This window comes from Microcaecilia unicolor, chromosome 11, assembly GCF_901765095.1.
Source record: "Microcaecilia unicolor chromosome 11, aMicUni1.1, whole genome shotgun sequence".
In the NCBI taxonomy this organism is placed as follows: Eukaryota; Metazoa; Chordata; class Amphibia; order Gymnophiona; family Siphonopidae; genus Microcaecilia; species Microcaecilia unicolor.
The window spans coordinates 166,046,364-166,061,973 of record NC_044041.1 but is presented as its reverse complement, the minus strand read 5'-3'; the positions used below and the strand labels follow the sequence as shown (position 1 = coordinate 166,061,973).

At 48.5% G+C, this 15,610-nt stretch overlaps 1 protein-coding gene across 3 annotated transcripts in view; it reads right to left on the bottom strand.

Moving 5' to 3' along the window:
* The window catches only part of ZC3H4 (zinc finger CCCH-type containing 4), a 282,668-nt gene that overhangs the window by 62,509 nt on the left and 204,549 nt on the right, over positions 1-15,610 (bottom strand). For all 3 annotated transcript variants that reach the window (XM_030218219.1, XM_030218221.1, XM_030218220.1), the window contains exons 9-11: positions 10,400-10,511; positions 5,242-5,351; positions 2,787-3,541 (exon numbers count right to left, since the gene is read on the bottom strand). In XM_030218219.1, coding sequence (XP_030074079.1) covers positions 2,787-3,541; positions 5,242-5,351; positions 10,400-10,511 — 977 coding nt within the window. The remainder of the gene's footprint in view (positions 1-2,786; positions 3,542-5,241; positions 5,352-10,399; positions 10,512-15,610) is intronic.

Below are 15,610 nucleotides of genomic sequence, written 5' to 3'. Positions count from 1 at the left end.
AGGAGAAACAGGGGTGATATGATACAGACGTTCAAATATTTGAAAGGTATTAATCCGCAAATGAACCTTTCCGTAGATGGGAAGGCAGTAGAACTAGAGGACATGAAATGAGATTGAAGGGGGGCAGACTCAAGAAAAATGTCAGGAAGTATGTTTTCATGGAGAGAGTGGTGGATACTTGGAATGCCCTCCCACAGGAGGTGGTGGAGATGAAAAAGGTAAGGGAGTTCAAAAATGCGTGGGATAAATATAAAGGAATCCTGTTCAGAAGGAATGGATCCTCAGAAGCTTAGCGGAGATTGGGTGGCAGAGCCAGTGGTGGGAGGCGGGGCTAGTGATTTCTTTGAAGGGGTGAACAAACATGTGGATAAAGGTGAGCCGGTTGATACTGTGTATCTGGATTTTCAGAAGGCATTTGACAAAGTACTTCATGAAAGACTCCAGAGGAAATTGGAGAGTCATGGTATAGGAGGTAGTGTTCTATTGTGGATTAAAAACTGGTTAAAAGATAGAAAACAGAGAGTAGGGTTAAATGGTCAGTATTCTCAATGGAGAAGGGTAGTTAGTGGGGTTCCCTAGGGGTCTGTGCTGGAACCGCTGCTTTTTAACATATTTATAAATGACCTAGAGATGGGAGTAACTAGTGAGGTAATTAAATTTGCTGATGACACAAAGTTATTCAAAGTCGTTAAATCGTGGGAGGATTGTGAAAAATTACAAGAGAACCTTACGAGATTGGGCGTCTAAATGGCAGATGACATTTAATATGAGCAAGTGCAAAGTGATGCATGTAGGAAAGAGGAACCTGAATTATAGCTACGTCATGCAAGGTTCCACGTTAGGAGTCACAGACCAAGAAAGGGATCTAGATGTCGTCGTTGATATATTGAAACCTTCTGCTCAGTGTGCTACTGCGGCTAATAAAGCAAATAGAATGTTAGGTATTATTAGGAAAGGAATGGAAAACAAAAATGATGTTATAATGCCTTTGTATCGCTCCATGGTGCGACCGCACCTTGAATATTGTATTCAATTGTGGTCGCCACATCACAAAAAAGATATAGTGGAATTAGAAAAGGTACAGAGAAGGGCGACGAAAATGATAAAGGGGATTGGATGACTTCCCTTTGAGGAAAGGCTAAAGCGGCTAGGGCTCTTCAGCTTGGAGAAAAGGTGGCTGAGGGGAGATATGATAGAGGTCTATAAAATAATGAGTGGAGTTGAACGGGTAGATGTGAAGTGTCTGTTTACGCTTTCCAAAAATACTAGGACTAGGGGGCATGCGATGAAGCTACAATGTAGTAAATTTAAAACGAATCAGAGAAAATGTTTCTTCACTCAACGTGTAATTCAACTCTGGAATTCGTTGCCAGAGAGTGTGGTAAAGGCGGTTAACTTAGCGGAGTTTTAAAAAGGTTTGAACGGCTTCCTAAGAAAAAGTTCATAGACCATTATTAAATGGACTTGGGGAAAATCCACTATTTCTGGGATAAGCAGTATAGAATGTTTTGTACTTTTTTGGGATCTTGCCAGGTATTTGTGACCTGGATTGGCCACTGTTAGAAACAGGATGCTGGGCTTGATGGACCTTTGGTCTTTCCCAGTATGGCAACACTTATGTACTTATGGTCTCATGTGCACTGGGTACGGTGCCCTTCGAAGTACTGGAGTTGATGAATGCTCGACAGCTGTGGCATGGGCCTTGAGAATTGGCTGGAGCTCCCAAGCAGCTGACATCAATGCCATTGATGCCACAGCATTGTGCCAGGCTAGAAAATACTCCATCTCCTCCTGCATCATGGCCCAGATCTACTCCCCGAAGGTAGTCATCAGCAAAAGCTGGGCATCAGCCAGTGCGGTCATGTCTGTGGAAATCATTGGGGCTGAATCGGCAACCTGGTTGGACCAATAGAGACTGACTCACCCATTCAGTTCCTGGGAGGATGAGATCGCTTCACTTTGGAAGTGTTTCAAGGGTATAAGAGACTTTGATGCCTGGTGCTCTTGATGTCGTGCTTTGAGGAGGGATAGATGCTGATGCCAACGCCATGCATCAGGCAGAAGCCAAATAGTATAGAGGGCCTTTAGCATCGAAGGTGAAGATGAATCCTTCCTCAACCTTGGGGTAGGATTGGAGGATGCCTATTCTTGATAGGCAACAATGCTCATTGCTGAAGCTGGCAGAGACCTCTGCAATGTCAATGTGTCTCTAGTGTCTGATTCAACTCCTAGAGCCATTAAGACTGATGCCTCGTGCTGCACTGCTTATGATGACCTTTAATCTCTCTTTTTGACATCTGTGGACAAAGAGAAGGATTATTGTCAGGGCCCAGGCATTGCAACCATAAATTATGGGTGTCTGTAAAGGACACTGTCCCAATGCAATGGAGTTTTAACCACTGGAACATATCTGGAAAAATCGCCAAGGTGAAATCAAAGGCAAAGCACCTCAGAAAAAATGTGACGTGAGCTGAGAGGAAATGTTAAAATAGTGTCTCTATTACTCCACAGAAAAAACTGAAGACTAACCTGGTCTCATGCGATGATGGTGGGCAGCTGGCTGCTTCAAAGCTTCTGGAAATAGGATGCTGGGTAGCATCTCCACATTGAAGCTCTGTCAGTGACATTACCCGTTGGTAAGAATATATCCAACCTACTTGTCCTCGGAGAAATTGTTTGTTTAGCAACATTCTCTAACACTGGGCTTTACACTGGCAATAACTGTTTCATCTACCAGAATCCATCTTTCTAGTTGTTACTATAAAGAGAAAATGTTTTGTATATACCTGACACCCAGTTTGTGTGCTAGATGTGCAGTGGGGCGGACCACAATTTCAAATAAAGATGGAATTTTCTTCTGACACAATTGGTCTTGTAAGTCCTGCTGCTGCTGCTGCTGTTGTTGTGGCAGTGGTGGTGGTGGTGGTATAGGCGGGGGCTGTTGCTGTTGTGGAGGAGGCATGGGTCCAGATGGGGGAGGCATTGGAAAAGGTGGTGGTGGTGGTGGCGGTGGCGGGAGACCCCCAGGTATTGGACCTCCGGGAATTGGTCCTCCACCAGGAACTGGACAAGCAGGAACTGGACAAGCAGGAATTGGACCACCTACAGGAATTGGACCACTGGGACTGGGACTGGGACCTGGTCCGGGTCCAGGTCCAGGTCCAGGTCCAGGCCCAGACCCAGGCCCAAGACCAGGCCCCCCAGGAACTGGACCTCCAGGACTGGGGCCTCCATGGACTGGACCTCCAGGACCAGGACCACCATGGATTGGACCTCCAGGGCCAGAAGCCCCCGGAATCGGACCTCCAGGACCAGGACCCCCAGGGATCGGACCTCCAGGACCTGGCCTGCCATTAGGTGATGTTGGAGCTGGGGGTGGTCCTGGAGGCCCCTGTTGTCCTGGGGGACCAGGAGGATGAGGTGGTGTAGGTAAGAGACCAACTCCAGGAGGTGGTTTTGGCAAAGGATTGATGCCCTGTTTTTTTAACTCCTCCACATCTTTCTCATCCTCTGCTCCTGCTTCAGCATCCTCAGCTAACATCTAGTGTAAAGAAAAAGAAATTTATGATAAACATGTGACTACTTCAATCTTTACAACTAAGAAATAACTAACCATTCTCAGCAGACAAAAACATAAGCAGTCATACTTGCCTCATGACAGCTGAAGTGACAAGAAACTGACAGAACATGCCAGTATATCTTTTTTTGTATTTTATTTTTAGCTCCCATTCTAGATTCTCAAAGCCCTCTGGCTCATGTCAGATTGCCCACTATCAGCTGCTACCACCCACTGCAGGATCATCAGCAGGCCACAAGACACTCTTGTTGAAAAAGCTGGCTTAAAGGCTTAAATAAGGAAAATACAGCATAGCCACAATTATCTCAAGTAGTGAGTGTAGCTCTGTGGCAAAACAGTGGGTTTTTCAAGCCTGTGAACTGTATTAATTATTTCATGAAGTGCATTTCCCTTGTTTGGCCAGCAGATGGTGACTGTCTTTTTTTTTTTTTAAAGCTGTTACAAAAGTGACAGTTTTTTCCCACCTAGCTGTGAGGTAATCTTTGGTCTCAGATAGGGAACGGAGAGAGTAAGATCTCTTCAATGAGGCCCTGTGAGCAGCTGTATTTTATAACCTATGAGTAGCTATAGTTCCTGAACTCCCCAGGTGCTACCCAGGTAGTAACAAGTGTTAAATAGATTTAATGTTGATACTTGTTTTGGTTATCTGTTATTGCTTGCTGTACTTTTTTCATCTAGTTTTTCCAAACGTTCACTGTTTTATTGTAACAATAAACCTATTAGTTTATTGACTCTGCTGTCTTGGACTGACTAAAAATCCTGGTGGTTTGTATTTTGGTCTGTGGGTGCTTTCTGGGACCCATGGGATTGTGGCCCTTGTGTCCTTAAAAACCACTGGTGAATTAAGTTGCGGGTGGGAGACTGGCCCACAGGCAAGCGTAACCCAGCAAGCGGGAGGAAGGGTATGCCAGAGTAGAGCACGTGCACAGGTGATAGTGGGCCTGGGCAGTGCTGGGACAGAGTAGCCTAGTGGTTAGTGGACTTTGACCCTAGGGAACTGGATTCGATTCCAACTACAGCTCCTTGCGACTCTGGGCAAGTCACTTAACCCTCCACTGCCCCAGGTACAAAAAAATAAGTACCTGTATATAGTATGTAAACCACTTTGATTGTTAACCACAGAAAGGCAGTATACAAGTCCCTTTCCCTTTCTAGGTGGCCGCAGGGATTGCCCCAGGTGTGCTCTATGTGTTCTGTGATAAGCTCTATTTGTGGTACTGCCAGCACTGTGTCGATCAAGACTTAATTTGAGGACAGAAATGAAGCGGAACTATGGAGTCAGGGGAGAGGGCAGGAGGGCCAGGAGCAACAGGAGAAGAGGGATTGGCCTGTGGAATACTGCTCTGCCCTAGCCTCACACGGCCCCTCCTCTTCCCTGTGGGTTACCTGGAAAAGAAGGGACTGGAACAGGAACTCATGCTGCTCTGGACTTTTACAGAGTAGTGGAACTGAGTTCCAAGTCATTCCACCAGATATTAAGCCCTGGTGCTGATACATCATGAACAGTAGCATCTGTCTATGACAGACTTACAAAGAAAAAGAATGTAGCACCACCTTATTCTCTTATACAAAGAAGCCATCTGTCCAGATAAAATAGTTGTTTTTACTTTAGAATGTGGCTGCTAAATGATCAGTTACCCTCCTTGCCTGCTGTCACTCCCTACCTTGTCCAGAAGCTCCTTGGTTTCATCTGAGAGAGGCTCATGAGAAAACATGCAATCATCTCCATTGACACAATTTCCAGTCGTGTGGAATAGCTTACAGGGAAATTCACGTAAGGAATAGGTGTTAAAGAGAACAGACTTGTAGGGATCAAGGAATGTTAAACAGGCATAAATTATATTCTCCTTCAGTTAAGTGGAACTGCTCTTTGTATATGTGCATTTTCTTAAAAATGTGCCACAATTCCATAGGTGCCACTATCTGAATTACTCAATCTGTGCTCTACCCTATCCTTTTCCTTTCTCTAGAGTGGCATACTTTAATCATTTTGTAGTCTTTTTAAGAGCTGGTAAATTATTTTAGTATACAGAGCCACAAAGAATCAACTTCCTGTGCTAAATACATCCTTCAACAATACATACTTTGCTGGCGGTCATAAAATCATTTCTACTTTTAAGCACTGTACTTTTGTTTTTACATGATACCCAGATTTAAATAGCCATCCTATTCTATGTGTTCAACACAAGGCTCTCCTAAACTTGCAGGCCCTTTTCTCTCTGAAACTCATTCCCCCCAACACCAGAACTCACCCTCTAGACCTGCCTGATACTGTGTGCCATCTAAAAATAAAACCAATTGCTAGTCGAGAAGAGCAGCAAAGCATAAATGATGCTTATCAGGCGCAATACTAAAGCTGAACAGTCCTGATTTGTAACAAGTAAATTATTTCAGAGCAGCTGAGTGTACCTTTAAAAGGGCTGAACACAAAGTTTTAAATGAAGCTCAAGCTGGACATCAGAAAGGATCCAGCTTGTTCCAGCCCAGCTTGTTCCAGCGTGCCCAACTTGTCCAGCGTGTCCCAGTCCGCCTGATCCAGCTTGTTCCAGCGTGTTCCAGTCCGCCTGATCCAGCTTCTCGCTGCTTGTTCCACTCCATCGGCCCCAGCTTGTTCCAGTCCGCCTGTTCCAGCTTTTCCCTGCTTGTTCCACTCCATCGGCCCCAGCTTGTTCCAGTCCGCCTGATCCAGCTCTTCCCTGCCTGTTCCAGTCCATCTGCTCCAGCTTGTTCCTGTCCGCCTGATCCAGCTTCCCCCTGCTTGTTCCAGTCCGCCTGATCCAGCTTTTCCCTGCCTCAGTCCATCTGCTCCAGCTTGTTCCTGTCCGCCTGATCCAGCCTCTCCCTGCTTGTTCCAGTCCGCCTGATCCAGCTTCTTCCTGCTTGTTCCAGCCCATCAGCTCCAGCTTGTTCCAGTCCGCCTGATCCAGCTTCTCCCTGCTTGTTCCAGTCCATCTGCTCCAGCTTGTTGCAGTCCGCCTGACCCAGCTCATTCCAGCTTGTCTGCCCCAGCTTGTTCCAGCTTGCTCCAATCCTGCTGCTCTGCTCTCTTCTGCTCCAATTATTCCAGCTTGTTCCAGTCTGCTGCTATGCTCTCCACCACACTCACCTGTTCCTGCCTGCCTGCCTGCTAGCCAATCAACCAACCTCCAAATTATTCCAGCTTGCTCCAGTCCTGCTGCTGAGCTCTCCACCACACTCACCTGTTCCTGCCTGCCTGCTAGACAATCAACCAACCTACCTGCTTGCCAGCCCTTCAACTTGCTCACTTGTCTGCCCATCAACAACCTGCCTGCCTCCTAGACTACCTAAAACTACCTACCTGCCCCCCCCTGCCGCTTTGCCAGCCCATCACTCTCCTGACTGCTCACCCTTCAACCTGCCTGCCTCCCAGCCCATCTACCTGCCAGCCCATCACTCTCCTGACTGCCAGCCTATCTACCTCCCAGCCCAGCAACCTACCTGCCTGCTTGCCCCCCATCAACCTACCTACCCGCCGCCAGCCCCTCTACCTACCACCCGTAAACACCTCAGTCACTACTTATGGCCCTCATACACATTCTCTTCCTTGCCCTGTCCCTTCCTAACCCCCTCCCCCACTGCTGTATACCGCATGAACTTACTGCCCATCCATGTCCTCTCCAGTCCTGCTCACTACTGCAATACCCCACCCACCCCCGCCCCACACCACCTCACCATCTCTACTGTCCTCCTCCTCCTTCCTAGCTCTCAACCTTCAACACCTCCTTCCTGCCATGAACCCCTCCCCATTCCTCCTAAGCGCATCCCGTCTTCGTCGCCCTACCTCCCCCACCCTCTCTTGCTCCTCCTCCTGCTATCCGCGGGATACATCAATCCCAACCTTGGTCCCCCACACCTGTCCTCGTCTCATCCATGCAAACGTTTCCGCAATGTCTCCAATCTCATCTCTATCCCCCTCCTCCCCCCCTCCTCCCTCCCCTTCTCGTGTGCCCTGTGGAACGCCCGCTCGGTCTGCAACAAACTTTCATTCACCCATGATCTCTTCATCTCCCGTTCCCTTCAACTGCTCACCCTAACTGAAACCTGGCAGTCATTTACCGCCCCCCTGATAAGTCCTTCTCTTCCTTCCTCACCGACTTCGATGCCTGGCTCTCCATTTTTCTCAAGCCCTCATCCCCATCCCTCATTCTTGGAGACTTTAACATACACACTGATAACCCATCCAACTCATACACTTCTCAGTTCCTCGCTCTAACCTCCTCCTTCAACCTCCAACTGAGCTCCACCACCCCTACTCACCAATCTGGCCACTGTCTTGACCTCGTCCTCTCCTCTACGTGCTCACCCTCCAATTTCTGCGCCTCAGCTCTTCCTCTCTCCGACCATCACCTGATCACCTTCACACTTCATCACCCTCCCCCTCAGTCCCGCCCAACACTAACCACTACTTCCAGGAATCTCCAGGCTGTCGACCCTCCCACCTTATCCTCTAGTATCTCTAATCTCCTCCCTTCCATCATGTCCGACAAGGCTGTCTCCACTTACAATGCCACTCTCTCCTCTGCTCTAGACACCCTTGCACCATCCATCTCCCGTCCCACAAGGCACACTAATCCCCAGCCCTGGCTGACCCCTTGCACCCGTTACCTTCCCTCCTGCGCCCAATCGGCTGAACGCCTCTGGAGAAAATCTCGCACCCATACTGATTTCATTCATTACAAATTCATGCTATCCTCCTTCCAGTCCTCCCTATTCCTCGCCAAACAGGACTATTATACCCAATTAACTAATTCCCTCAGCTCTAACCCTCGTCGTCTCTTCACCACCCTTAACTCCCTCCTCAAAGTGCCCTCCGCTCCCACCCACCCCTCACTCTCTCCTCAATCACTGGCTGACTACTTCCGCGACAAGGTGCAGAAAATCAACCTCCACCACCAAACCATCTCCTCCTCCTCACCCTATAACCCACTCCCTAAACCAACCAACCCAGGCCTCCTTCTCCTCGTTTCCTGATATCACCAATGAGGAACCTTGCCCATCTTCTTTCCTTCTCGAAATGTACCACCTGTTCCTCTGACCCCATCCCCACCAACTTACTTAACACCATCTCTCCTACTGTCACCCCCCCCCCCCCCATCTGTCATATCCTCAACCTCTCTCTCTCCAGTGACACCTTCAAGCATGCTGTAGTCACACCACTCCTCAAAAAACCATCACTTGACCCTACCTGTCCCTCAAACTACCGCCCCATTTCTCTCCTACCATTCCTCTCTAAGTTACTTGAACGCGCCGTTCACAGCCGTTGCCTTGAATTTCTCTCCTTTCATGCCATCCTCGATCCGCTTCAATCCGGCTTTCGCCCCTTACACTCGACAGAAACGGCGCTATCTAAAGTCTGCAATGACCTCTTCCTTGCCAAATCCAAAGGCCACTACTCCATCCTCATCCTCCTTGTCCTATCCGCCGCTTTTGACACTGTCAATCACAATTTACTTCTTGCCACACTGTCCTCATTTGGGTTCCAGGGCTCTGTCCTCTCCTGTTTCTCCTCTTATCTCTCCCACCGTACCTTCAGAGTACATTCTCATGGTTCTTCCTCCACCCCCATCCCGCTCTCTGTTGGAGTTCCTCAGGGATCTGTCCTTGGACCCCTTCTTTTTTCAATCTACACCTCTTCCCTGGGCTCGCTGATCTCATCTCATGGTTTCCAATATCATCTTTATGCTGACGACACACAGCTTTATCTCTCCACACCAGACATCACTGCGGAAACCCAGGACAAAGTATCGGCCTGCTTATCCGACATTGCTGCCTGGATGGCCAACCGCCACCTGAAACTGAATGTGGCCAAGACCGAGCTTATCGTCTTCCCACCCAAACCCACTTCTCCTCTCCCTCCACTCTCTATCTCAGTTGATAACACCCTCATCCTCCCCGTCTCATCTGCCCGCAACCTCGGAGTCATCTTCGACTCCTCCCTCTCCTTCTCTGCACATATCCAGCAGATAGCAAAAAAACCTGTCGCTTTTTCCTCTATAACATCAGCAAAATTCACCCTTTCCTCTCTGAGCACACCACCCAAACTCTCATCCACTCTCTCATTACCTCTCGCCTTGACTACTGCAACTTACTCCTCACTGGCCTCCCACTTAGCCATCTATCCCCCCTTCAATCCGTTCAGAATTCTGCTGCACGTCTTATCTTCCGCCTGGACCGATATACTCATATCACCTCTCTTCTCAAGTCACTTCACTGGCTTCCGATCAGGTACCGCATATAGTTCAAGTTTCTCCTACTAACTTACAAATGCACTCAATCTGCAGCCCCTCCTTACCTCTCTACCCTCATCTCCCCTTACGTTCCTACCCGTAACCTCCGCTCTCAAGACAAATCACTCCTTTCAGTACCCTTCTCCACCACCGCCAACTCCAGGCTCTGCCCTTTCTGCCTCGTCTCACCCCATGCTTGGAATAAACTCCCTGAGCCCATACGCCAGGCCCCCTCTCCCTGCCCATCTTCAAATCCTTGCTCAAAGCCCACCTCTTCAATGTCGCCTTCGGCACCTAACCACTATACCTCTATTCAGGAAATCTAGACTGCCCCAACTTGACATTTCGTCCTTTAGATTGTAAGCTCCTTTGAGCAGGGACTGTCCTTCTTTGTTAAACTGTACAACGCTGTGTAACCCTAGTAGCGCTCTAGAAATGTTAAGTAGTAGTAGTAGTACTATACCGTGATAGCCACTCCTTCTCCCCCTCTTTACACGGCTCCACACAGTCTGCATGTCACTCATGCAACAGGCTCCCAATTCACAAGCAGGTAGAAGTATGAGAAAAAGGATATCATGCATATATGGGCAGTTTTCAGCTCTGGCACAAAATCCGGTCACGTAAAACTTGCAGAGTCCTCTCCTTCGTGGAACTTCAATATCATGGCTGAAATTACAATGATCTCCCTGTGGCAGAAGGTGAAAGAAAGCCAGGTTATAGTAGGTTTCTACTGGCATTTATGTTTATGCACACCAATATTCTTCGCTTTTGGTGAGGTCTAAAGAAAGGTGCTTTCAATTTTAACTTTTTATTTATTTTTTTAACAGGGCATGGAACACTGGAAGTACACTGCAAATGTTCAGAGAATTACACATGTACATCTTTAACTGAACTTCCCTTAACAAACTTTTTAAAATTTGATTCTTTATATACCACCTTTCTCTGGTGCAATCAAAGAGGTTTACATTATTGCATTCAGGCACTTTTTCTGTCCTGAGTGGGCACACAATCTTTGTACCTGGGGTAAGGGAGTATTAGGTAACTTGCCCTGGGTCACAAGGAGCAGCAGTGGGAATTGAACCAAGTTCCCTGGGTTCTTAGTCCACTGTACTAATTATTTGGCTACTTCGCCACTCCTAAAGTAAACTAATTGAAGTCAACATGTAAATATCATCACTATTTTCCAAGGAATGTTAAGGATCAATTGAGAACAGTCTAGACCTCTTCCTTGCCAGTAGCAAATTTAAGTTAGAATCATGATACAGAAGACCTCTTATGGTCACAAAGGAATACATCATGCTCACTTTGGAGTGATGAGGAGAATAAAACAGGAGAGCTTTAATACTGTGATTACTGCTAGCTCTAGTAATCTCCCCATAACTACATTATAGAGAATGTTTGTCAGGGAACCAAGATGGCACTGTTCTACACCCCCCCCCCCCAAGCGTAATAATTTGCTCGTAATGGGAGCTACCCGCAGACAGCAGGATAAATCAATCACGCTATGGGTTGTGAAAGTTGCCTGTGCAACATCTCCAGCTGACCTGGGAGCTGAAGGCCCAAAGTGGTGATCGAATCGAGGACCTTCAGCATGGCAGAGCATAACACTTATCTTAGTCACTGGGCTGGCTGGCATTGTTGTCTATGTTGAGAAGCAGGATGTAATCAACCATACAAATTAGTGACTTCCTCCAATGGTGCTAAGATCTGCATTCCCAGAGCTCACGAAAAAAAAGAAGAGCTTTTTAAAGAGTGCACATGCATTCCTGCTCTGCTGCTGCCTTGAGAAGTACCTCACTCTTGTACAAAGCTTATTCTGAACCAACAATCTATAACTCTTTCCTGTAACTCCCAAATTTCACTCCCAACCCAATACCAAACCCTAAGGCTAACAATTGATACCTTGTCCTAGTATCCCATTAAAGAAGTGAACAATGGCACCCAAATAAAAAATTGAATTCTAGGACAGTGATGGTGAACCTTTCAGAGACCGAGTGCCCAAACAGCAACCCAAAATCTAATTATCTATCGCAAAGTGCCGGTACTCATCATAGGCGGGGTCACATGACTCCACCCCTATGATAGTCACACTCCTTACACCAGCCATATAAACAGACATCATTGAAAATATTATACTAGTACAGCAGAAAAAAAATAACATGATTTGTTTTCATTATAAATCATTTCTGTAAGCTGTTACAGCTCCAGTATACCCAGTGCAAAATAAGACAGCAGATGCAAGTTCTCAAATTGGACATATTCCAAACACTAAAATGAAAATAAAATGATTTTTTCTACCTTTGTTGTCTGGTGATTTTGTTTTTCTATCCATATTGGTCCTAGTCTCTGATTCTGCTGCTCTCTATCTGTTCTCTTAACTCCGTTTCCAGGGCTTCCTTTCCATTTATTTCTTTACTTTCCTCCTTTCTTCTTCATTTCTTGCCCTCCATCCATGTCCAGCAACCCTCCTCTCCCCTCCAGCCACAAATGTCCGGCCACCCTCCTCTCCCCCCTGCCCTCCCTCCCAGCACCAGGCTGCCCTCCCTCCCAGCAAGCACCAGCCCTCCATCCCTTCCACCAAGCACCAGGCCGCCCTCCCTCCCAGCACCCAGCCTCCCTCCCATCCAGCACCAGGTCGCCTCCCTCCCTCCCACCAACCAAGCACCAGGCCGCCCACCCTCGCTCCCTCCAGCCAACCAAGGAAGCACCAGGCCGCCCGCCCGCCCGCGCTCCCTCCCAGCACCAGGTCTGCCCGCGCTCCCTCCCACCAACCAAGCATCAGGCCGCCCACCCTCGTTCCCTCCAACCAACCAAGGAAGCACAGGCCGCCCGCCCGCACTCCCTCCCAGCACTAGGGCACCCCCCCTCCAAAATTTAAATGGCGTACTTCCGGGTTAAGGCGGCGTCGGCAGTGGCAAGCTTGTTTGCGTGTTCTTTGCTCGGCGCGCCTTCGGCCTTCCCTGCTGTCTCTCAAGCTCTGGTCCCACCTATGGTTGTTATCTGTGAATGCCCCACAGTTTGAAGAACTCACTGGTTGGAGGTTACAAGGAGCCACCTGTGCTGGTAAAAATTCAGCCTCCCCCCCTACCAGTAGGCTGTCCGGGATGGCTACTTTGAGTATGACTATGCTCTCCTGGAGCCAGTCAAAAGCTCATCCCTTGGTTGGACTGGGGAGTCAGCTGCGGCTTCTGAGGGCAAGACTGGCGAGGCTGAGAACACTGGGCTTGGAGTTCTGGGCAAAGTGAGAAGGCAGAGAAAACCTACACCTTTGAGAGTAGCAAGGTTGATGCCGAGACAGGGTTTGGATGGTATCAATGTATTTCTTTACGAGGTCTGTGGCCTCTTCTACCTTATCTCCAAACAGATTGTCACCTTGGCAAGGAGTGACTGCCAATATCTCCTGAACCGCTGGTTCTATGTCAGAGACATGCAGCCATGAGTGTGTACGCATCCCCACAAATATTGTGGAGAGTCTGGACGATATGTCAAGAGTCGTGTGTGCCCCTTGCCAAATATGTTTTACACTCCAGTTTGCTTACTGGCTAACTAGCGAAGGTCTGCGGCATGCTCCTGTGGGAGAGAATCCACAAGGCTTAGTGTGCTGCAGACCAATGACTGCAAAGTAAAGGCTCATGTAGAGTTGGTAGGACAGGGTGCGGGCAATAAGCATCGAGACCTGAATAGCTTTCCTCCCAAACGAGTCTAGTATACAAGCCTTTCTACCTGGGAACACCGAGGCATGAGTCCTGGAGTTCCTAGCTCGTTTGAGGGTGGATTCAACCATCAGAAAGTGGTGTAGAAGTTGAGCCTTCTGGATACAATACTGCGTATCCACATTCTCTGGTGCAACCTGACAGAGGGGAGATTCTCAGTTCTTTGTCAGTGCATCTTTAAGGATAGGGTGTAATAGTACTGTGACCCCCTTCCTTAGGAGAAGACTCATAGCCAAACATTTCTGCCCTAGGCTCTTCCTCTCCTCACTCCACTCCCCTCCATGTGAATGTACTTCCTCTGTCTTCCCTCCCCCTCCCATTCATTTCCAGCATTTCTTCTCTCTCCCTTCCACTCCATCTGGGTGCATCTTTCCTTTGTCTTTCCTTCCCTCCATCCTTGTTCAACATTTCTCCTTTCTTCCCTGCCCTCCATTCCATCCATGTCCAACAACTCTGCATTCTCCCCTGCCCTCTCCTCCATCCATCCATATCCAGCAAATTTCCTCTCTCCCCTGCCCCCATCCATATCTAGCAATTCTCCTCTCCTCTGCCCTCACCTCCATTCATCCATGTCCAGCAACTCTCCATTCTCCCCTGCCCTCTCCTCCATCCATCCATATCCAGAAAATTTCCTCTCTTCCCTGCCCCCTCCATCCATCCATCCATGTCCAGCAATTCTCCTCTCTCCCCTGCCCTCCCCTCCATCCATGTCCAGGAACTCTCCATTCTCCCCTGCCCTCTCATCCATCCATCCATATAAAGCAAATTTCTTCTCTTCCCTGCTCCCTCCATCCATCCATCCATGTCCAGCAATTCTCCTCTCTCCCCTGCCCTCCCCTCCATCCATGTCCAGGAACTCTCCATTCTCCCCTGCCCTCTCCTCCATCCACCCATATCCAGCAAATTTCCTCTCTCCCCTACCCCTATTCATCCATCCATGTCCAGCAACTCTCTATTCTCCCCTGCCCTCTCCTCCATCCATCTCCAGCAATTCTCTTCTCTCCCCTGCCCTCCCCTCCATCCAACCATGTCCAGCAATTCTCCCTTGTTTCTCCCCCCCATTTCAGTATCTGTCCTTCTCCCTCTTTCTCTCCCGAATGCAGTGTCTATCCCTCTCCCTCGTTCCCCCCCCCCCCCCCGACTGCAGCATTTATCCATCTTGCTCCCTCCACACAGTCCCTCGAATTGGATCAGATCGCCGCTACTGACAGGCTCTCTCTCATCCCCCCACCCCCCGATGCATCTACCCCTCTCACTCCTCCCTGTGGTCCCTCTAATTTGATTTAGATCGCCCATCGCTGCCGGTAGCGGCACGCCAACATCGTACTACAGCTTGCTTCAGGGCTTCGGCCTGACGTGCCCCGCCTCCTCTGACCAAACTTCCTGCTTCCGCAAGGGCTGGACGCATCATAAGGAAGGCTGGTCAGAGGAGGCGGGGCACGTCATGCCGTCAGGCCAAAGCTCCGAAGCAAGCTGTAGTACGATGTTGGTGTGCCACTACTGGCAGCGATGGGCGATCTAAATCAAATTAGAGGGACCACAGGGAGGGAGTGAGAGGGATAGACGCTGCATCGGGGGGTGGGGGAATGCGAGAAAGACGCTTGGGGCTTGCGGCTGGGGAGGCTTAGCCTCCCCAAGCCTCTTATAACGGGCGCCTATGATGTGCCCCATCACACCTTGGATATATCAGTTGTTAACACCAAGTGAATGTAGAGAAAATATTTTGTTAATATAGGTTTAATCATTCTTACAATTTCTAAATAAATGTAGATTCTAAGAACAGTTCAGCTCTGACCTTGTGCATTACAAGTAGAACTGAATGTTCTTAGATATGCTTTTTTTGCCAGCTAGCTTACTAACAGCCTAGAACTGTAACATGTTTGAAATGTATTTGTGATGACAGACACACAGACACCCTATCTCCCTTGTGAAACTGCACACGTAGACAGTGTAGGGAAAAGGTTTATAAGAGCGGGGGGGGGGGGGGGGGGGGGGGGGTTGAGTCACACAACCTCCTGACTGAAGTTGGATTTTTGTCTCCTTGCAAGAAATAAACCTGCTTGTGTTTAAAA